The 23,917-nt window shown below is 37.3% G+C and overlaps 2 protein-coding genes across 2 annotated transcripts in view; one reads left to right on the forward strand and one right to left on the reverse strand.

Moving 5' to 3' along the window:
- LOC121407299 (FACT complex subunit SPT16-like) overlaps positions 1–11,102 on the forward strand; it is a 48,792-nt gene extending 37,690 nt beyond the window's left edge. The window contains exons 12-24 of the mRNA XM_041598288.1: positions 338–453; positions 1,716–1,869; positions 2,903–3,030; positions 3,362–3,497; positions 3,751–3,877; positions 4,162–4,280; positions 4,791–4,916; positions 5,583–5,771; positions 6,675–6,844; positions 7,340–7,469; positions 8,386–8,515; positions 9,064–9,129; positions 9,572–11,102. Of these exons, the coding sequence (XP_041454222.1) occupies positions 338–453; positions 1,716–1,869; positions 2,903–3,030; positions 3,362–3,497; positions 3,751–3,877; positions 4,162–4,280; positions 4,791–4,916; positions 5,583–5,771; positions 6,675–6,844; positions 7,340–7,469; positions 8,386–8,515; positions 9,064–9,129; positions 9,572–9,717 (1,737 nt within the window). The 3' untranslated portion in view covers positions 9,718–11,102. The remainder of the gene's footprint in view (positions 1–337; positions 454–1,715; positions 1,870–2,902; positions 3,031–3,361; positions 3,498–3,750; positions 3,878–4,161; positions 4,281–4,790; positions 4,917–5,582; positions 5,772–6,674; positions 6,845–7,339; positions 7,470–8,385; positions 8,516–9,063; positions 9,130–9,571) is intronic.
- A 1,915-nt stretch (positions 11,103–13,017) lies between these two features.
- On the reverse strand, positions 13,018–23,890 carry LOC121407301 (WW domain-containing oxidoreductase-like). Its single transcript, XM_041598290.1, has 8 exons — positions 23,615–23,890; positions 20,749–20,813; positions 20,166–20,223; positions 19,333–19,511; positions 18,357–18,552; positions 17,302–17,487; positions 15,423–15,681; positions 13,018–14,779 (listed from the first exon to the last, which is right to left on the reverse strand). The coding sequence occupies exons 1-8, from the start codon at positions 23,836–23,838 to the stop codon at positions 14,591–14,593; spliced, it is 1,356 nt and encodes a 451-aa protein (XP_041454224.1). The 5' UTR covers positions 23,839–23,890; the 3' UTR covers positions 13,018–14,590.
- Positions 23,891–23,917: the final 27 nt, after the last annotated feature.

Genomic DNA, 23,917 nt, shown 5'->3' on the forward strand with positions numbered 1-23,917 from the left:
GTGTTCCCAAGGTATAGGCCTCAATCTGTTATAAGATTACGCTGTATATGATATCGAGTTCTCATATGGGGGCAGGGATATTATCACTATTAATGATATTTCCGATTTTATTTCATTTTCATTTTTTTGTTCACACTTACTGATATATGACGTAAGAATATTGTTGGGAGTTTGTGTAATAAATCAATATATGGACATATTGAATTTGCTGAAAATTTCAGTGATTTTCTTTTGGTTAATTTAAAATAAGATTTCTTACTTCTCCTTAATTTTGTTGCAAAGCTGTTGTTTTCATGAATATTGCAATAACCATTTGTTAATATTTGAATTCATGTAGACGGAGACATCATCAGAAGAGAAACGTAAACAGCGCCAGCGTGAGTTGGCCGAGGAGATGAACAGAGAAGCAAGAATGAGATTAGCCCAGTCAAAGGATACAAAGAGTGAAGTCAAGTGAGCTTGCTTTTTTTTTTTCAGTACCAAATGTGAAAGACAACTATCTCAACTTTATTCAGAAATGAGTTGAATATTTATTTTAAAGTGTTTAAAAAGGTCAAGGTTAACTTCCATGTTACGATATGAAAACCTTTTACTATTTGGCATAAATTGAGACTTGCTTTTTGTCTCACCTGCGAAGCAAAGTGAGACTATAGGCGCCGCTTTTCCGGCGGCGACGGCGGCGGCGTCAACATCAAATCTTAACCTGAGGTTAAGTTTTTGAAATGTCATCATAACTTAGAAAATATATGGACCTAGTTCATGAAACTTGGACATAAGGTTAATCAAGTATCACTGAACATCCTGCGTGAGTTTTATATCACATGACCAAGGTCAAAGGTCATTTAGGGTCAATGAACTTTGGCCGATTTGGGGGTATCTTTTGAAATCCCATTATAACTTTGAAAATTTATGGATCTGATTCATGAAACATGGACATAATAGTAATCAAGCATCACTGAACATTTTGTGCAAGTTTCAGGTCTCATGATTAAGGTCAAAGGTCATTTAGGGTCAATGAACTTTGGCCGAATCGGGGTATCTGTTGAATTACCATCATAACTTTGAAAGTTTATTGGTCTAGTTCATAAAAAGTGGACATAAGAGTAACCATGTATCACTGAACATCTTGTGCGAGTTAGAGTAGTATTCAAAGTCAGCACTGCTGCTATATTGAACCGCGTGATGCAAGTGAAACGGCCAGAGGCATTCCACTTGTTTTAGTTATTGATGTACTTTTGGGATAATGTTATTTTGATTATGTAGAATTTTTATATCTCTTGGATACATATCATGAATAATTTTATATAGTCTTGTTTTATTGAAGCAATAAAGCTTTTAAAAAGAAAAAAAAAATTCTGCTTATTTAAATGAGTCATGACAGAAAACTTAATAAAAATAATTAGGAGAGGATCTTAAGCCTTTTGTCCTCTAGTTGCTTCCTACAAATACTAATTATTTCTTAGTAATCGGGTAAAAAAGCACCCTTAACAACTTGACTGAATTAATACTCATTATTAATTCTGCTTTGATTCTTTCCAACTAGGGTACAGAAATCTAGTATTGCATACAATTCAATTCATTTCAGTTTCAATTCAACTGAAATTGAATTTCTGTATTAGTACAAAGATTTCATTATTGAATTGATTTGAAGTGAATTGAATTCTACTTCATCTAAATTGAATTGGATTTTTCTCCATCTTCTTTTTTCCAACCAGGGTGCAGAAATCTAGCGTTGCCTATAAGAACCTCTCACAAATGCCCCGGGAACCAGACATCAGGAAGTTGCGGATCTTTGTTGATAAAAAATATGAATCTGTCATCCTGCCTGTCTTTGGTGTAGCCACACCCTTTCACATATCCTCAATCAAGGTAAAAATACTTATTTGTTTTCCATATTCTTTTTTTTTTTTTTTTGAGCTCTGTGAAAGATATTGGTGAACATTACAAAAGTCTGATTTGGATACTTGACACAATTATGTACAAAACACAGGAATGGAAAATTTCTGCATTTTCAAAGCTTGACAGCTGAGTATTTTGCTTGAGAATTGCTGAATAATTGGGCTAGAAAATAGGTTTTGTTGTGCTTTTCATAGCCGTCAAGACTAACGTCATTCTGTGTTAGAAACTTGCATAAGTTTATACACCAAAAATACTGTGTGATGTTTCTGCTCTTTGGATTACGCATTTGATTTTCTTCATATCACTCACATGGAGATATCATAAATTGTAATTTCTGTATGCTTTACAACCGGCAGCTTGGGACTAGTTTTTTTTCCTATATTGTTTTTAAAAATCCAAAAATCAATATTCTATATGTACAAACAGAGAGAATCACAACCCTCTTGGCACAGTGTGACGTCAAGGCTGTTAAGAACAAGCGCTATATGGAATGATATTCGGATGGCGTTTCTGATCACTAAATAATGATTTTCAGGTGCAATATTTTCAGAGCTCCATTTTTACAAGACACTGGTAACAAATAGGAACTTACAGCTCAGATTTTTATATGTCAAATCGATATTAATCCCTTTTTTTTGGTGGTACTTGAGGATTTTAACCCCTAATAACCAAGATTGTGTGTTCTTACAGGGAATTTAACACTATTCAGATATAAACCACCCAGGGTAGAATGAGATTTATGATCGGCAAATGTTATGTGCTGTCACTGGAAATTGCCTTTATGGTAAAGTTATCACTTTCCATGGCCTAGCAGGTGCTACAGGTTAGCTGGCTTGGCCAAAGAATTCCTCACTGGTACACTAGAGTTTGCTTACCCCCAAAGATGTCTCTGTTACAGGTATTTCCAACTGATCTTCACAAAGTCTTGGGTCAGCAAATAATAATCCACTACCCATGAAAGCTGATGCCAATGTGACCTTCATTCTTGTTATCTTAAATACAGAACATAAGTCAGAGTGTTGAAGGTAACTACACCTATCTCCGTATTAACTTCCATCATCCCGGCAGTGCCATGGGAAGAAATGAGGGTAATGTCTTCAGCAACCCTGAGGCAACTTTCATCAAAGAATTGTAAGTATCCTCTAGGCCTGGGATGAACACTCTTTTTGCCATTCAATAGTTCGCCAGGGTACACAATATATCCAAGAATATATAAAGAAAATGTTAATTTACCCCCCCCCCCCCCCGATCAAGAGAAAAATGAGCGCAAGGAAATTTTTCATGAATATTTCATAAAAAATACTAGATTAAATAATTGTTTCCATAAAGAAAATATTTGTTCTCCCCATGATCTTGAGAAAAATGAGCTCATTTTTTTTGAAAGTTCATATTTTATGAATATTCATATTTCATATTCATAAATAATATTACTGACAATGTCTTGTTATTTCTACTTAAACAGAACATACAGGAGTTCTAACACCAAGACTCCAGGTGAGTCAACCATTCCATCAGCAAACCTCAACCTTGCATTCCGTCTCATCAAAGATGTACAAAAGAAATTCAAGACAGAAGAGGCAGAAAAGAGGGAAAAGGAGGTGAGATTTTAACATTTTAGTCAGGGGATGTACTCCATTCACACAAATGCAGGAATCCGAGCTCTTTTAACATTTTTCTAACCCTACATTTTAGACAAAGTTGAGCCTGGAGCAATTGTCGCAGGAGCAAATGCCGTGTCACCCTTTGGCGACCTCAAATAAAAATGCAATTGCTTGCAAGTTTACTGCACTGCCTCATTAGTGTGTATTCAACGTTGCATTTATTCATTGAGTTGTTTGATATTGATTACAGGGTATTGTGAAACAAGACAAACTTGTCATCAATCCCAACCGTGGTAACCCTAAACTGAAGGATCTTTACATCAGACCAAACATTGTTCAGAAGAGAATGCAAGGATCGTTAGAAGCACATGTCAATGGTCAGTATTGAATCAAGTCTTCTGTCCCTTTTATCCCACTAGTTAGGACAATTAATAACTAGAAGTCTTTGGTCACTTTATTCTTCAAATCTGCAATATCAATATCGTTCGTTGTTTGCTGCATTTTAAGAATGTTCAAGTCAGTCTACCAAAGTGTTAACCATCGACTTTCTTCCAGAATTCAGTCTTGTAAATAGAAATTAAATTTATTAATCAGTCAGTGACTAATTTCTTTATGGAATGGGCATTAAACAGAATGTTCTCTCTCTTTATTTTGCCTTTAGGCTTCAGGTATACCTCAATGCGTGGAGATAAGGTTGATATCCTTTATAACAACATCAAACATGCCATCTTCCAGCCTTGTGATGGAGAAATGATCATTGTCCTTCATTTTCACCTCAAGGTTGGTTTGTAGAGTTGGAAAACAAAGTTGTGGGGAAGATGGAATTAATCATTGAAAGGTATCAAATTATTTTTTGGTTTTTAGGGAGAAAATCATTAAAAAATGTTTCACTGCAATGGATTGCTATTGAATTCTTTTCATGGTAGTTTGGAAGAATATTATGAAAAAACTAAAGGAAGAAACACTTGACTGGTCATTTTATTGGAATCTGTTTGAAGTTACTTTTAGATTGTTATCGAAACCAGGTGGCGTTTCACAAAGAGCTGAGTGTGACTAAATGACGCTAAAAGGACAACACACACAGTATTTAACGTGTAACCTCTTCTATGACTGCATAATAATGTGTTGTCTGAACATGTTTTGATCATTTACGGTGTTGAGTTTTATACTGCATGCAATTATGAATTTTATGTGCGATTTTAAGTTACATATAACTTTGTGAACCCCCCCCCCCCTGGTATTTATCTTCAATATACAGCTGCTTGTTATTTTTTTCACTTTCTTGTATAGAATGCTATCCTGTTTTCAAACAAACGTCATACCGACATTCAAGTGTATACTGAAGTTGGAGAAATCACCACTGATCTGCTCAAACATCATAATATCCACGACAGGGATGACATCGCCAGTGAACAGGTAGGCTGCTTATTGATCTTAGAGGCAGATAATCTTGTGTTTCCATGGAAATTTGACACCATTAGATATATATATCACCCAGAGTAGAACAAGATTTATTACCAGGAGATGTAATGTAATGCCACTGGAAATTGCCTTATGGTAAAGCTACTAGCCTGGCTTTTTTTTTGGACACTGAATTTGCTTCCCCCAAAGATGTCTCTGCTATATGTATTTCCAATGCTTTTCACATTGTCAGGCGTCGGCAAATAATTATCCACTACCCATGAAAGCTGATGCCTGTCTGATTTAACACATGAATGCAGTATGATAGGGTTACCAGATATTTGAAAAAATTAGCAGGAATGTGATATTGTGAGTCTGTGTTCAGCTCATCAGCTCTTCTCCATCTAAATCAAATCATTTTGTTCATCCAGAAATCAATATGGTATTTTAAAAAAATTGTATTTGCAGGAGTTTTTGAATAGACATGATAGCTATTTTGTTATTGATAATGATGATGATAGTATATGATGAGTATGATGGTGATGGTGATAAAGATGGTGAGGGTGTGATGATGAAGACTACAACAAAAGTTGACGGTGGTGGTGATGATGATGGTGAGTGTGATGATGTTGATGATGATGACATTGATGATGATATTTTTATATAATTGTCATTGTTTAGGCTGAAAGGGAGCTGAGGCACAAGCTCAAATCTGCCTTCAAGAACTTCATTGAGAAGGTGGAGAGTCAGACCAAAGGAGATATTGAGTTTGAGGTTCCATTCCGAGACCTGGGATTCCCAGCCGTGCCCCATAGGAGTACTGTCCTTCTTCAACCAACCAGCAGTTGTATCATCAATGTCACAGAATGGGTATGTCATGTTTCTATAAATGTTTGTTCCGTTAGCAGAGCTGCCAACCATTATGTTTTTGTCAAAATTATTACCATTTTTCCAACCAAATTATCTTTTTATTTAGAAAATCATATGCTATTTAGAAAGATTGTCTCTATTTCATAAAACTTACACAAGTTTAGATAACTGGATGAATGGAATTTCAGGTAACTGGACCAAATGTCAAGGGTAGTTATTATTATTTGTTTGGCATCGCCTGTGCCTGGGAGGCGAAAAGCAAACTGAATCACTATGACATGCAGGTTTTTCCTCCAGATTGGGGGAGTGCAGGTGGACCACGACAACGGGGTTTCCGCCTACTCTAATACGAATAGTGCAGTGTCACCAGCTTTGCCCATTAAGAACTTCTTAATTTGCAAAGATGGTGACTCTCATCTTCATGGGACCTCCTTTTAACGTCCTTTTGAGGGACGGATTGTTTTCCACTGCATCTATTGAACAGGGGAGAGATATTTGCACACAACGCAGGCTTCAGACATCTGCCCGGGATGGACTTGAACCCACGACCTATGGTTCAACAGGGTCGACAGGCAGATGCTTTACCGAATGAGGCAACTAGCGACTGAGCCAACTACACTTGTGGGTCAATGTTTTACAAAAAAGAGTTTTGAGCATGATACAGTTTCTCATTGTCAGAGGTTGAAAGTTTCCCTATTAACTAAGGGTCTATTATTATTAATAGCATATGAGGTAGGTAAAGTCTTGAACTGGTACTATTCATCATTGGCTGTGGCATATTATTGACTTGAAAGTAAGAATTACAAAGCTGATGTGGAAAGAAATCCTTCTCATGCAATTTTTATTTTTCTTATCATTTGTTCATTTTCTAACCATTCATCCCTATGTTTACACTTTTTCCAGCCACCTTTTGTGATCTCCTTAGATGAGGTTGAATTGGTTCACTTTGAGAGAGTACAGTTCCACATCAAGAACTTTGACATGCTCTTCATCTTCAAGGACTACTCCCGTAAGGTAGCTATGGTCAATGCCATCCCCATGAATCTCCTGGATCAGGTCAAGGATTGGCTCAAGTAAGTCACTGACATATTAGTTCTATCTATTATCTAATTATTATTATTAATTTCATTATTGCTAATATCTCTCTTTGCACTTTGCAAAGTAAAACATATGTACATTTATATTTGTAGAATATAAATCAGATTGTTTTTGTTATATTTTAGATTGTTCTTTTGGCCTGATGTTGCCATCATATTAAAAATGATGAAAAGTGGCCCATGACTGCCAAATAATAAAGCATTATTAAATTGATAGTACAAGGTTTTACATCAAGTTAATTAAATATGAATTAACACTTCTTAAATCAGTCCATGTTGGGAGATAAAGGGAATATGTTGGAAGGAAGTGAATTCCACTGCCGAGTCGTCCTTTTGAGAATTATAAACTAATAAGGAGGGCCCCTGCCATCTATTTTTTGGGGGGGGCTTGCCCTTTTAAGTGGTGTATGAGGAAAAAGGAGTTCAGATTTGGCTAATTGATAACTTTTTTTCATTTCTCGTCGTGTTTAGTTCTTGCGATATCAAGTACACCGAGGGTGTCCAATCTCTTAATTGGCCTAAGATCATGAAGACCATTGTGGACGACCCTGAAGGGTTCTTCGAAGGGGGTGGATGGAGCTTCTTGGAGCCAGAATCAGAGGTAATGGTTTATATTCATGTGGTCTTCAAGCATTTGGTCTAATTCTTAAATAGTCTAATACCACTTGGTCTACTTTCACTTTGATCTAATACCCACCTATTCTAAGTGTCGATCATTAAGCCAATGCTGAGTTGGTGATTGAAGTTGCCATTGCCTTAGTAACCTTCAGTAATAATGGCATGCTATCCACTGAGATCACTCCATTTTAATTCTCCTTTAGTCTAATGCCCTGTTAGTCAAGTTTCTACTTCATATGCTTGTTTTTTACCATGTCAACTAAAAATTTAGTTCATTAACAGTTCAGCTAATTAAATAGATTAAGTTTTGTTAGACCAAGTGGATGTGAGATTAAATGGATGTTGGCGAGTTGGTATTTTAACATTTAACCACAAAACTTGTTTTTAGCAGCACCAGGCAATAGATACACATTTTCGTTAATTGATTTTTCTCCATTTTGGGTGTTGATGTAAAATACACGGAAGCAGTTTTTTTTTTTGAATGAGGGAGATGATGATGATGATGATGATAATGTCGAAGATGGTGATGTTAGTGATGGTGATGACGATGATGCTGATGATGGTGATGATGATGCTGATATTGATGATGATGCTGATATTGATGATGATGATGGTAATGTTGATGATAGCGATGATGATGCTGATAACGATGATGGTGGTAATGATGATAATGATGTTGATGATGTTGATAATGATGATAGTGATGTTGATGATGATTTTGATGATGATGATAATGATGTTGGTGATGATGATGATGGTGATGATGATGTTAATGATGATGTTAATGATGATGATATTGATTTTGATGATGTTGATGATGTAGATGATGATGGTGATGATGATGATGATGGAGGAGTCAAAGATTTAGTCAATGTTATCTCCATTTATTCTTCATTCAGAATGAGGAAGATGACGATGATGAAGAAGATGATGGTGCCTTTGAGCCATCTGGATCAGAGTTTGAAGAGAGCGAGTCGGAAAGTGAATACAGCGAAGGTTCCGAGGAGGAGTCAGAAAGTGACTATTCAGGTTAGCCATGGGTTTTAATCTGTACCTCTGTTGAAGTACTGTTACATGTCCTCCAGATGCCTAGTGGCACATAGGGCCTCCATCAAACGTCTCCACCTTTACCTATCAGAGGCCACAGCTCTGGCTTCTATCCACGTCCTCCAGCCAGGGTCCTTTCTTTTTCCACTGTTCGACGCCAAGTTTTGGGCCTGCCCCTTTTCCCTTCTGGTGCCCAGGTGAATGCTGTGTTACAGATGCTTGCAGATTCCCCCTTAGTGTGTGCCCAATAAATAAAGTACAATTTAATCCATTTGATTCAATAAATGATGTCCTAGACTTAGTGGAAGTATAGTTTAATCCATTAAAAAACATTGTAAGTTTACTTGCAAGACTTAATTTTGTGATATCAAACTTTGTTATTATAGGATATACTTAGGGGAAATAGTTACGTAATGTAGTCACGGGTAGGCGAGACACAGTCTGGCTATTGCCTTGTGTTATATATTATACTTACTCTTATTTTTGTTTTGCTGATCTCGCTTTACTCATCTTGTTTGCAATATTTACAGAGGAGCTTGGGAGCAGCGAAGAGAGCGGAAAGGACTGGGATGAGTTGGAAGAGGAGGCAGCAGCAGGTATGTTTCAGTGACTTAGATTTTATATTCTGTCATCTGATTGGCTCAAATTAGGTCACATGATGAGTGTAACATCATCTGAGAGAGCTGTATCTAAAGTGCTTAGAGCTGTTTTTAATTTGATCTGCACTATGAACATATCAGTTATTATTCACGTGTTTTAATCATTTAATAGGAATATACTTGTTTTAGGGAAAAGAAAATGACTAATTTAACCTGTGTGTTCGTATTTCTATGAAAAAAATCTTGTATTGAATAGAAAATCTGTTCATATTTTGGAAATCTTTTAGTAATTTGTTCCTATTTCTTTGCTGTCAGGGATGGCAGGTATGTTATCAATGTGCTTGGCGGTCAAGTGGGTGTTTATTTTCAACTCAGTTGAATGAGATAAGGATACGTTGGTATGACTCATTGTCATGATCATTTTGTTTGTCATTTTCAGCCGATCGACGGAAAGACCTGAACATGGAAGACGAGACCACCAGCTCCAAGAAGGGTAGCAAGCGCGCCCCTCCACCACCGCCTCCCAAGAGGAAACGATCGGGTGGTGGTAGGCCCTCGCCTGCCAAGAAATCAAGACGTCGCTGAGAATTTAATCAATGTCAACACATATCCACATCATCCGAGCCTGAGGGAAAAGTTATGAATACAAAGAGTAGTACAGTGAAACCTGTGTATGGATACCACCTAAGGGAAAGAAGACATGTGGTCTTTGTGAGCAGGTGGCCTTTGTGGACAGGTTCCTATAATGCACGTTTCAGTGGGGGAACTGTTCAAGGGAAGCAAAAATTTGTGTTCTTAATAGACCTGGGGCCCGTTGCAGAAAGAGTTGTGATCAAATGTAACTATAAATAGCTTGCGCAACTTTATTTTCAGCCAATGAAGCACCTGTATTCGGGACTTGCGCTTTGACCTGCGTTTAAACGCAACTCTTTCTGCAATAGGCCCCAGGGCTCCGCCTCACGAAGATTTGCGATTGATCCGATCAACCACTGCTATGGAAAGCCAGTAACGCCAACGGCTAGAAAGCATGTGTGTACAAATTTTTTCTAGGTATGATGTGTACTCTTGCAATTGCCTTGATAATTCAATGTGCTCCTCTGTTTACAAATGACATTTTGAAAATTTACATTTGGAAATATAACAACGATGGATTTCAATATTTTCGAGGTTGATTGGATCAGTAACAACTCTTCGTGAACACCCCCAGGATTGTGTAACACGAAGTTTATCAATCAATCGTAGACCCGATATCTATGATTGATTACAATGATCATAGTTTACAATAAATCATCCCCACAATCAATTGCTAAGCTGTATGTTAAGGGGTCTGGGACAATCTTTGGTTTGACAGATCAATACCATTGTGTGCATACTGCCTCAAGTTAAATGTGAGTTGCCCATTCCTCATGAAAAATAACCCCTTTTCACAGACTTCTAGAGAAATCATCTATTGTTATCATTCACAAACAAGCAAATAATAAAGTTGGGTACACAGAATTCTGTTTGGGTTAAATTGTTTTGTTGATGGAATTTCTTTAATTTTTGCTGGAAAACAATCCTTAGCCACACAAATCTCAGACATGGGAGACAATCTTCCATACTGGCGAGAAACTGAATAATATTGGCCTCAGAATTTTTCTTATATGGAGTTATATAAAATTATCCTATCTATACTCTTTTCTGATTATTGTCCATGAAAGGTAAAAAAAAACAAAAAAATATGAATTGCTCATAATTAAGGATATGACAAATGAATGTTGTCCTTGCCTGTTGTCAGGGCAAAGTTCTATGCTGCAATGGCATGGATTTAACTCCCGCTCTTGTCATACTTGTTGGCTATGAATTGACAATACTGTTTATATTGTTGATGTTAGATCGGACAAAAGTAAATTTTTTCCCCAAAAAATCCCAGTCAACTAAAATATTCATTTGGTCTGGTGGCTAAAATGGCAGCAGGGCATAGTAATAAATTTGGCCAAAAATTAATGTATCATGGTTGGATCCTCATAAAAATAAAATGCTCCAGTGTGGCAGACATTTTGACTGTGTCGTCACAAATTTGTGGGTTTTTTTTATACCTCCGATATCATGCTCTTGTATATAATTTTGAATATATTCAATGACCATGATTGCTAGCTCTGATTTCTACTCATTCTAAAGAAAAAATAAATTGATCTTATATTAACAGAGGTCTCTTTATCAATATTTACAATGGAGTTATTTATGCAGATTATTCTTGAACGAAAACAAAATGAGAGAGACCTTGAGCTGTACATATTGTAGAATGCTGACAATTTTGTATGAAGAAATGGTTTTTCATGTGTACAACAATTTGTAATATACGTGTTTGTCAAAACAACCATGAGTTCAATGTATAGTTAAAATCATTGTATTGGTAAATGTGTTGTGAAGTTCCTTTATTTTCATGTACATGGTGCGTGAAATATCATGTCCAAATAAATGTAGAATTTGGGAATAAATGAACATGTCCATTTGTCGTTCGTTCTTTTTCATTGGAAAATTAAGTAGGCATAATTATTTGTATGAATATATTATTGCAAGGCTAATTCAAGATTGTAGAAAACTTCAGAAGTTTGGGTGAAGCTCTTTACATGACCATTTGACATAGCAATATTACTCAAGACATATCTTTCATATACAACTCCAACATCCTCAGCATTGCCACAAAATTGGGATATTTCGATTTGAACACTTGGGTCAGAATTGTTATCAGAGATGACAACCATCTTAAAAAAAAAGTATTCCAAGAAGGAAGAGTATTTTTGGATGAAAAAGCTGTCATACGACACATCTGGTATGAATGTTTTAGTATACAATTAATGCACATTTATGAGTGTGTTATGACGATGCAGCACACTCGAGGGTATTTACAATTATGCGAAAGCAAGAGGCGCTTGCGCCGAGTGCTTTTGCATAATATTGTGAATGCCCGAGAGTTGCTCGCATCGTCACTAACATCACAAATCTTAAAATGTGCATTAATTGTTTTATAAAACGGGTCGGCAAAATGAATTTTTCATGGAAATCTTGTTCAAATCCCTCCAACTTGTGTACGATCGCACAGACGAAGAGATCACAAGACTGTCAATTATGACATCACAGGCGTATCTACTATGCGCGCCTAAGTAAGCGCATCAAAATCCTAGCCAGCCTCTTTTACTGAACGCATATCAGTTTTTACATGCTATTGGAACTAATGCTGCACAAAAATTGCACAGTGCTGCACAAAAAATGCAGTGCTGCACAAAAAATGCAGTGCTGCACGAAAAATGCACGACTGGAAGGTTACGCATAATTAAAGCATGAACACGTGACTTGAATACGCACTCACCATTGGCTACATTCTTGAACCCGTTTTATAATAACAAATGGACCATTTTAACAAATTTGTCAGCCAATCAGATTGTAGGGTTTCAGTAGCTTTTTACTGTTATAACAAGTTTTATGACGTGGGTGACTGGTCAATGTAAAGGATGGGGCAGGCCAGAACCAAGCATAGAATCTATTGAAAGCAATCTTACACTCCACGATCAGAAATTTGAAAATAAAACATAAAAACCTACAAAATGTTTTGCGTTAATATATTACACAAATTGCAAACATAGAGTATGGGATTATTATTTGTCCACTGAAAAAATACAATATTGTGTATTTTGGTGTATATAAATGGTATGAATATGCTTAAACTCCATATTACACTAATATTGTGAAAGTGTGGAGGATATAGAAAAGAGAAAAGGCAGAGCTAGGAGATACAATCATTAAGAAAATGAAAGTGGAGACAAAAGAGGAATGGAATGTGTTTAACAATGGTTGGGTTATATCACTGAAGACAAATGAAATCACAACAAAAGTCAGTTTTCTACAATAAACTGTTTAATTTCGCATATACTGATTGCCAATTTACAGCCACATATTTTTTTTTACAATCAACACATAGTACTGTATAACTTTCATTTGATACATATAAACAAGTCATTTGCATTTTAAATTATCTCTGCATAAACTCAATCATACCTTACAATCCAACTAGCATTATGTGAGGTGTGACATTGTTCATCATGGGAGTCACAGATATTTATTAATCTACATTGAAAGCACAAGTAAAATTTATAAATATATGATCATAAGTTCATGAATAAATCAGAGATTGTCAATACAGGCATTTCCTTTCCATTTTCGCTTCATCAGTCTGTGAGTTATTACTAAGCAACTTTGTTTCATTTATGGACACCATTTCAAATACATCATGGAATGATATGACCCGATATATGATCATGACACACACTGTGTAGGCAGGATTCTTTTCTCCCTGAAATGAACAACCCTATCAAGTCTGCACTGTATTTTTTTTCACATACAACCCTTTGCTGCAGCACTAAGTCCTCTCATCTCAAATTTTGTGGAGAAAGTTTTTTTTCCTCAAAGGGGTAATCCAGACGACCAGGCCCGAATCAGATCTCTTAGTTAAAAATGCCCATTTTCCAATTACATTTTGTGTTTAGAAAATGAAAACACCTACAACTGATTTTTCAAACTTGACTAAAACATTTTCAATTCCAGCAGCGGTTTTTGCAATCGCCCTTTCAGAAGTATTTCCCTCATTTAATGCTTCAATTGCTGTGGACAGGGCCACATCAGCAGGAATTGTGGACTTCCTGTTGCTGTGAAGACAGTCAATAAGAAGTTGATCTGTTTAATCCTTGGAAATTTGGAAAACAGGAGAGGACAAGTGGGAACCAGGGGCCAAGTCAGCAGTAACTCACGGTAACTCAATAGCCTCCAAGTAGGAACCTATATACGACTACCCAGAAGAGGTTAGTGGGAGATGTAGGAAGAGATACAAGGAGACCCATTAAAAGGCAAACGAGCCCCTCCCCCCAGAACACTGTGCAGAACCAATTTGGAGGAAGGTTTGGCCAAAGGAGACAGTTTAATTCTGAAGAACTTGCAAAAGTGGATTCTTGACAAGGATTATTGCGATTAATACTTGAAACTTCAACTGACGGGTTTGAGAAATTATATTACCCAAGAGAGATTAAGAAACATCTCTGTACTGATCAGCGACAAGCTCCCCAGATGATGTGCATGCTCCAGTTATTTATTTTGATTTGTGTGTGTAGCTGATAATTTTATGTTTAATTTTTTTAATGCTTGCAAGAATCGGGCAAAAAACTTGGGAAGTTTTCAAGTAAATTTCGTCTCAACCTTCTACCACTTGGATGTTTAGAAGTGGATTTTGAAAATTAATGTGTGATCCGTTAATTTCTGTGTGGAAGTTTTCACTGGAAGTCAGGCTCTGTATCACCACAACAGAACCCATACCAGCTCACTACGGTCTGTCAATGGAGAATAATGATAAATGTCAGCAGTGATAGAATTCTCCAGAACAGGTTATTTCTGCAGACTCCATGAAGCAAAATGCTCAAAGTTCTGGTTATAAGGTGCTTTTAGAGAGAGCGTCTTTGATAACATTCTCTGTCTTCTCCCAGAGAGCTATCGCAAGTTCTTTATTCTGGGCTTCTTCTGAAGGCATGCAGGCACAGCAGTGATTGAAGTACATCCCTCCAACACCTTCTAGCTCCCTAGCCGTAGCACAGAACATAGATGTAGCTGCTCCTTGTTGCTGTAAAACAAGACAGAATAACAGAAAGGTTAATCAATGGACTACTCAATTATGTGACTCCAAAAAGCTTTGCACACGGACTACTCAGGTGGGTGTTTCATAAAAATGTTCATAAGATACAAGTGACTTTATGAACGACTGATCCTTTCTTATGGTAAATGTTTCACACCAGACTATCATGGGCGTTAATTTAATTCAGAAGAAAGGATCACCAGTCGTTCATAAAGTTGCTTGTAACTTATGAACAGCTGAAACACACCGGGGGCCGTTTCATAAAACTGTTCGTAAGTTAAGAGCGACTTTAAGAACGACCGATGATCCTTTCTTACGTGCAAAACCATCACAAATGAATATACCATTTGCCATAGGAAAGGTTCACCTGTGGTTCTTAGAGTTGCTTGTAACTTATGAATAGCTGAAACACCAGGTATAGAAGGGAACTGGTATATGCTACGGGCACACTGGCAAAAACCACAAAAGCTGTTACATTATTACCAACGACATACTATCAGACAAATAGTTTACATTGGTATGACGGTGGCATAAAATAAAAGGGCTCAACACCGAAATCAAAAACGATAGGGGCTCAACACAGAAATAAGACATTTACATGGACCTGATAAAAGTTGCGGTTAATACTCACAACTGATTTGGTGAAAGGCCTGACCATCATAAACAATATCCTATATGGCCACCAGTTTTGGCTGATCCCCGTGTAAATCATATTGCCAGGGTGGACTGCATTGCATATCACATCATGTGGGGACAGCCTTCTATTGAGTTCATTGCTGTGGAGAATGTTGCAGAGTTTGGTGCGACCGTAGGCGAGAACGGGCCAGAACTTTTCCTTTGGCATGGCTACCTCACTAAGGTCCAACTTGTTGGAATAGAAGTTTATAAACCTGCATTCATGAGAGGGAGAAAAGATTTAGGCCTGGAACTAATAGCAAATTTGTGGTATATCGTTAAGCATGAAATTGAGATTGACAGAGCAGTGACTTAGGATGACAAGACAGAAATGTTTTAAATTTCCTATCAAAGGTAGGGCTAAGCAGAAAGAGCATTTAACAACCTCCACTACCAAAGGAGACATCAAATAAAGCAACCAACACATAATACAACAAGTGGAATGCCTCTGGCCGTCTCACCTGCATCATGCGATTCAACATAGCAGCAGTGCTGACTTTGAAAACTACTATAACTCGCACAAGATGTTCAGTGATACTTGGTTACTCTTATTTCCACGTTTCATGAACTAGACCAATACACTTACAGAGATAGGATGGTAATTCAACAAATACCCCCAATGTTGCCAAAATTCATTGACCTCACATGACCTTTGACCTTGATCATGTGACCTGAAACTTGCACAGGATATTCAGTGATACTTGATTACTCTTATGTCCAAGTTTCAAAAGTCAGATCAATAAACTTGCAAAGTTATGATGGTAATTCAACAGATACCCCCATTATGGCAAAAGTTCATTGACCTTTGACCTTGGTCATGTGACCTAAAATGCGCACAAGATGTTCAGTGATACTTGATTACTCTTATGTCCAAGTTTTATGAACTAGACCAACATACCTTCAAAGTTATGATGGTAATTCAACAAATACCCCCAATTCGGCCAAAGTTTATTGACCCTAAATGACCTTTGACCTTGATCATGTCACCTGAAACTTGCACAGGATGTTGAGTGATACTTGATTACTATTATGTCCAAGTTTCATGAATCAGATCCAAAAACTTTTAAAGTTTTGATTGTAATTCAATAGATACCCCCAAATCGGCCAAAGTTAATTGACCCCAAATGACCTTTGACCTTGGTCATGTGACGTGAAACTCATGCAGGATGTTTGGTGATACTTGATCAACCTTATGTCCAAGTTTAATGACCTAGGTCCATATATTTCCTAAGTTATGATGACATTTCAAAAACTTAACCTCAGGTTAAGATTTTGATGTTGATTCCCCCAACATGGTCTAAGTTCATTGACCCTAAATGACCTTTGACCTTGGTCATGTGACATGAAACTCTGACAGGATGTTCAGTAATACTTGATTAACCTTATGGCCAAGTTTCATGAACTAGGTCCATATACTTTTTTAAGTTATGATGTCATTTCAAAAACTTAACCTCAGGTTAAGATTTGATGTTGACGCCGCCGCCGCCGTCGGAAAAGCGGCGCCTATAGTCTCACTCTGCTATGCAGGTGAGACAAAAAGTATGAAATATGACATATCAATCCCATTTCCAAAGTTAACTCAATATACACAGCATTCATAGATAAAAGGGATCACTATCAACTATTATATTGGTACAAGAATTTAAGTATACTGTAAAAGGTTGCAAGAAACAAGGCCTTGGAGAGTGTTCCATAAACATTTTCCATCTGAAATGTTATCAGATCTGACAACTTTCCTTGATTTTGATTGGCTGAGAAACACAGTTCCTATGGATAAATTGTTTGACAATTCCTTTCATGAAACACTCCCCTTGTCTATCGAGTATTTGCTTCACCTGTGAGACTCGGATGAAACTATCACAATCCTAGCAGGTGCAGATTTCTTCAAAGTCTCGGTCAGTAGGTTGACCAGGTGAAAATGTCCAACATGGTTGACCTGAAAGGTCATCTCAATCCCATCCTCGGTCAATTCCCATGGTGCACCAAAAATACCAGCATTGCAGACCAGCATATGGAGGGGCCTGATAAAAGAGATTTATTTTAAATGATGAGCATGCAATTTTATTTATTTTTTAAGTAAAAAGCACAAATAATAATACATTTATACTTTTGGCTGAAAAAAAAGTTGTGGACAGATAAAGGTAGAGGCATTTGATACTTCATACTCAATTATGATACATGGAAATAATCATAAGAATGCATGAACAGATAACGAAGGAAACTCAGAGCAATCAGAAAACACATAGTAATCAGAGATCAATATTACAGTTATTAGTATTCTTGGACATTGAACCCTTGATAAAGTATATATCATCTATCATATTATGGTACATTTTATGCTGCTATCTTTTTAATTAGCCTTGCTTATAAGATTGCCCAAGAAGGCATAACCCTCTTAACCTTTCCATCAGCATTTATTATTTGCTTAGGGAATTTTCTTTATTGCTATTCCATTTTCTTTATCTATAACACTATTGCATTCTTATATTTTTTCTTCATTTTTTGGCATCTCACATGTACATTTACACTTACATTGTAATTCAACCTAGTTCATGTAATGTTGTTTGAGAAATACAAGTAAAACAGACAGGTGAATGTTTGACAGAAATCAGATAAGTATTAAGAAAGTTATGGCTATTTTAACATTGAGATCCCTAGGATTATGTAAATTTCAAAATGGCAAGTGGGTAAGTTGATTATATGACAAGTGGTAGAGACAACTTTCCCAGATTCCCACATTCCCCACTGATGAAATGTGAGAACTGTAAATGAATTAGTCACTTGAAGAATTCCTGCGGGAAAGACAAGGCTTTGATTTGACAAAGTGCCTACTAGGTAACATGGGTTAAGATGGATGAAGCATGTTTTGGAATCGAGGTTTGTTTTCTACCAATCACGCAGCATGTAGTTCTGGGCAAACTGTTCAATGCTCCGAAGTGATGCCAGGTCCAGCTGCATCACAATAACTTTGGCCTGGTCTAACCTCTTCTTGATTTTAGACGCAGCATCATTCCCCTTCTTCAGGTTCCGGCATGCAAGGACAACATGAACACCATGCAATGCCATTGACAGAGCAGTTTCAAATCCTGAAAAAGGGGAGATATTTCAATAAAAACACTGAAAAATTTCAACACTTTGCTGCAGTAATGCCAAGAGTCAAGAGGTGGGGGAGGGGGGGTTGGCTTTAATTAACATTTGTCATCTGACAAATGACTTCATCACTTGACAACTTGTATTTGGTATTGATTAGTTGAGAACCCCTATTTCCAACTGTCCCATAATAAAAACTTGGCAGTGCTGACAAGTTTCATGAAACAATTCCCTGAAGTGGGGGGGGGGGGTGTAGTCACATATCATTATTTTGAATCGCCAGGCCTATCCATACATGTAGGTCTGCTACGCTTAACTGAAAACTAATATTTAGATTATATCAGTTTATATTTATTTGGTCTACCAGTGGTGTGATCTACTTCCCAGATAGTCTTATACCACATGGGCTAGACCCATTTGTTCTAATACTCGCTCAGTCTAATTGTCATTTAGTCTAATGCACAGACGTTCTAACATCAACTTTGTCTACAAAGTATTTGCACTTTGCCAAATAAAGATTTGATTTTATATAATATAAACAGTTTATCTATTATAATATAGACTATTGCATTGGCATTAGACCGTGTGGATACTAGGATTAGATGAAATTGGTATAGCCCACTGGAAATGAGACCAAACAATAAATGGGATACATGGCAATAAGACCAAATGGTTAGTAAATAAATTGGTTGTAGATGAATAAGAATTAGACTAAGTGGGATGAAAGCAAACAGAGAGTAGACAAAATAGGTATAGACCAAGACCAATTTACCTACCTATGCCCGAGTTAGCTCCAGTAATAATAGCATACTGTCCACTGAGATCTCTCCCTTGTAATACATGCAAAGCCGTGCTGAATGCATCAAACCGCTGGGCTAGCTTTGTCGGATCTGGGCTCTCTTCCATGGCGAAGGCAAGGCGGGGATCTGTGTATGTTGTTCTCTTGTTCAAATGGCTAAAGAAAACAAACATACATGTTTTATTATTCTCTAATTGCCCATGAGAAATGAAGACAAATTACATTTTAATGGATCTTCCTTCAAGTATCCCACAGCAATTAGCACTGTCCATATGCCACATGTTACTGATATGTACAAGTATTTTCCAACATAGGTCCCTCAGAAAAATGCAATAGTGCAGTATTCTAGCCTATAAGGGCATAGTTTAGACATTAAGATGTAATCTTCATGACAAATAAGTGACATCTACCAAAAGTGGAACATCAATCATCTGCATCATAAACGAAATTATTGTACACATAAAGTGGAAGCAAACTAAGCTCCAAATTCTGCTGTAATGGCAAATATATGAAGAGGATATGAGCTTGCTTTATACTACAAAATTATGGTAATATATCTGCAAAATAGTCATGAAATAGGCATTGAAAAAGGAGAAAAATACAGGCATTCACTGATCCCGTTCACATGTGCCATCAAAATTCAATTTGCAGTCTACGGATAGCAAATGTTTCTGAACAAGATAAAGGAATCAGGAATGCTGTATAGACACAGTCTATAAATATGAACTGATAAGTACTTTTCTTTTAGCTTTAAACTGATTGTTATCAGAAGTTAACCTCTAATTTTTATCAAAAAATCCTTTGACTTACTCAACAAAAAATTGTCTTCCTTTGTCATCAACTGCCTTAGTCCACCCAAATGGAAGTTCTAAATAAAATGAATAGATGAGAGAGAGATAAATTAATACATGAATTATCATTAAAACCAGCCAATGCCCTCATGCCTAACCTGAACATTAGTAATGACAATTTGACGATGAAGGAGAGAAAAAGCAAGAACTCAAGGAAGAGATAGGTAGAGAAATAAAATAACATGATGATAGTATCCAATGTCTATGTGCCATATCATGACATCACATGACCATTATACGAGAGAAAGGGAGATGGAATGAGATGATTGTACTCAGTCGATAGATCCATACAAGACCTTGATATCAATGTTGGGCCACAAGATCATGAGACAATGATTTCTGAAAATGAGACCATTTTGAAAATGATCCTAAAAATAAATGGGTTTAAGTATCATATTAAATTCATTGAGGCAGTACAATTGGGGCTTCCAATCCATTATTTTCTTTAATTGTTCTAGTCTTTAAATAGAATAAATGGGAAAACAAGAGAGTCAAATTTAATAACAAAATAAAATACATTATAATATACAGTAAATCTTTACCTCCAGTGATCCGTTTCCTTTTCCCAGTGCGAGGATGATTCCAACTTGTTGTCTGATCTTGATGGCTTTAAAAACAAAAGGGAATAAAATTTGATAATTTGACCCTCTATACTATCAAAGATTTTCAAAAAGCAAATGTACAATAATTTTACCATATTGACAATTTCCGTTTCGCATTTAAACATGTCGATCTTAACTTTTTATCTTAATTTTGAATTGGAGGAAACAATTCTTGTTCATTTCATATGTCAATATTTTTGTAATAAAGAAAATCAAAATAAAAGTCAATAAAAATGAACAAAAAACTTAGACACGAATGATATCCACTGTTACAATGAACATGATTTTGTGTTTTCTGGAAGCTAGCACTAGCAGTGCGCTGATCTGAGGCCAGCCTGAGCTGAGCTGCTGCACATCTAGACCAAAAGCTTCGGTCTCTGTTATTTTGGTTGTTCAGCTGAACTCCGTTGGATTCACTCACAAAATACAGAGACCGAATTTCTAGCACAATCTGTATACAGGGGACTCAATGGCCATATGTTTATGTACTAAGTTCGGATAAAACAGGGAAGTGAAGGTGCGCGACAGCCAAGGTAAGTCACTGTTTTGGGCCCTTTTAACTTGATTTTTTCCCGTTTTGGGGCAATTAATGCCAAGACAAGAGGAAATATTAATTTGCATTTTGGTCGCATTATAAAGTTTGATTCATTTAAAGACAAATATTGAAGAGCCCCGATGGGGGATTTTGCATTCGAAGTCCCCTATTGGTGGCTGCACGATAGCGAGCCGTCTGTGTACGAGAAGAAATTAAAATTTTTTTAAGAAAAAACTCCTTGAAACAGACGGCTGCCAGCTGTCTACGTTGTCACAAATGTCACACATTCATATCTTTGCACACAAGACATACCATCCAAAATGTACCATTGCACGGTTTTAGGTGATGTCACAATGCGATTTCATTAAATAAGGTGACAATGCGCGCTGGCTAAATGCGCAATGCAAGATCATGTGCGCTTGTGGGCCCAGCTTGTGGGATTTTGCTTTTCACTTTCAATATTTTTGCTCCCTTTTCATAGATTACTGGAGGGAAAAACTCTTGTTTTTCCATATTTTCGCTAGATTCCGAGGCGTTGTATAGTCACGTATTGTATTACCGGACACTGTCCTATTTCCGGACGCGCATATTACTGTGTACGAAATCAATTTCGTACCGTTAGACTTCCCCAGTTCAATTTCACAGATCAATTCAAGGAACAAGATTGCAAAAGCAAGGCGAAAAAATCCTACTTTTACCTTATTTTTCTCTAAACTGACAGAAAATGCTTAAAATATCATATAATAACATAGTTTTGCATTAAGAATTGATCCCAATTGATCTATTTGCTGATGGAAATACGGTACGGACGTGATTTCCGGGCCTGATTTGCCGAATTTCAATCTTGTCCGCTCCATCGATCAAATCGTCGACGGCGGCTAGTTCTCAAGGTACCCGGCGCGGCACCCCGGCCGTGCGCGAGGTTTACCGTGATAGAGAGCCGTCGACGATCGACAGCGCATCGATAGAACTTGATGACTGAGGGTCATGGTATGAATGAGCATTGATACTTGAAAGTGCCATATCGAACGCGCAATTAAAACAAAAAATGAAATTAGTTAGCAAAAAGACATCGATTACAAAGATCTGCTCAGAATTGGTATAAGAAAGCAAACAAAAACTTAGAACTTACTCCTGATATATCATATCATGAAAAAATCACACCAATTCTTTGTTTACATCTCTAAAATCAAGAATATTTTTACCCGTCCGACACGCGTCCGGAATTATGACGTAATTTGTCACGCACGAAAATAATTGTTTTTCGTGGAGGGGAATGCGGCAAGTGCGGTGCAAAGAAAACGATTGGAAAATATCAAATAATTTCATCATATTCATAATTTTCAGAATATTTGGAATAGCATGTGATAATTTTTCTTAATTGTATTTCCTCTAGTTGTCATTATTAAAGCACTGAAATAAAGGTGTCCAGCATTACCGCCATTAGGATACACTGCCATACAACGAATAGCGAATAGGCCTATTCTTATTCGTGCAGTGGTGCGAGATTTCGCATTCGGTGAAAAAAAGAAACGCTCTATTCAACTCGGCTAATGCCTAGTTGAATAGAGCATCTTTCTTTCACCTCATGCGAAATCTCGCACCACTGCACGAATAAGAATATTCGCTATTTGTGTTTTACTGCACATCCTGCATCCACCGTACTAGACCAAAAGCTTCGGTCTCTGTTATTTTGGTTGTTCAGCTGAACTCCGTTGGCTTCACTCACCAAATACAGAGACCGAAGTTCTAGCGCGATCTGTACAGGGGACTCAACGGCCATATGTTTATGTACTTAAGATCGGATAAAACGGGGAAGTGAATTTGCGCGACAGCGGAGGTAAATCACTGTTTTTGTTCCTTTTAACTTGATTTTTCTCCGTTTTTTGGCAATTAATGCCAAGAGGGAATATTAATTTGCATTTTGGTCGCAATAATTTTCAAAATTTTTATTCATTAAAGACAAAAATTGAAGAGCCCCGTCGGGGGGATTTTGCATTGCAAGTCGCTGCCAGCTGTCTACCACCGTACGTGCCGTACCACTGCACTCGCTGGCCACTTACAGATACAGTACCGTACGGATCGGAGGAGACAAGCGGTCCCCACCCAGGCCTTGCCGGTACGGTCTGCCCTGGGCCTGGCCTTGGTCGACGCTGAACTGCTGTGGGCTGGAGGGCCGACATCCGATGTGGGTTATTTATTACAAAAAAGCCCAGAAATCACAACATAGTGAAAATGTAAATAACACTGGAAGACCAGCCTGGAACATACTTAGCATAATATACTCGACCATCCCCTGTACTCCTCTCTTCCCAGCCAGCAGGCAGTTCTTCGTCGCTGTCCGTGTCGATGAGGGTGCTTGGGGCTGCCATTGTATAGCGATCGATTCCGTTCCTATTACATTCGGATCGACAGCTGGCGCCCCGACCTGACGTACTCTTGCCCTCGCCTCCACATTTTGTGAATATTGACCAGGGTGCAGCAGATATCATCATCACTATTAATCACTTTTTCTTTTTATCAGTATATCATCATCTTTGATCTGTTCATAATCACCATCAGACATCATCGTGC

Source organism: Lytechinus variegatus, chromosome 2, assembly GCF_018143015.1.
Source record: "Lytechinus variegatus isolate NC3 chromosome 2, Lvar_3.0, whole genome shotgun sequence".
NCBI lineage: Eukaryota > Metazoa > Echinodermata > Echinoidea > Temnopleuroida > Toxopneustidae > Lytechinus > Lytechinus variegatus.

What these genes read in the sequence shown, in the direction of transcription:
- LOC121407301 (XM_041598290.1), bottom strand. Translation starts at nt 23,838, where the DNA reads ATGATGATATCTGCTGCACCCTGGTCAATATTCACAAAATGTGGAGGC. An exon ending in GGTCGAGTATATTATGCTAA is followed by an intron (nt 20,814 to 23,614) that starts GTATGTTCCAGG and finishes TTGTTTTTAAAG; the next exon opens with CCATCAAGATCAGACAACAA. An exon ending in GGCCTTTCACCAAATCAGTT is followed by an intron (nt 14,780 to 15,422) that starts GTGAGTATTAAC and finishes CTTGTTTTACAG; the next exon opens with CAACAAGGAGCAGCTACATC.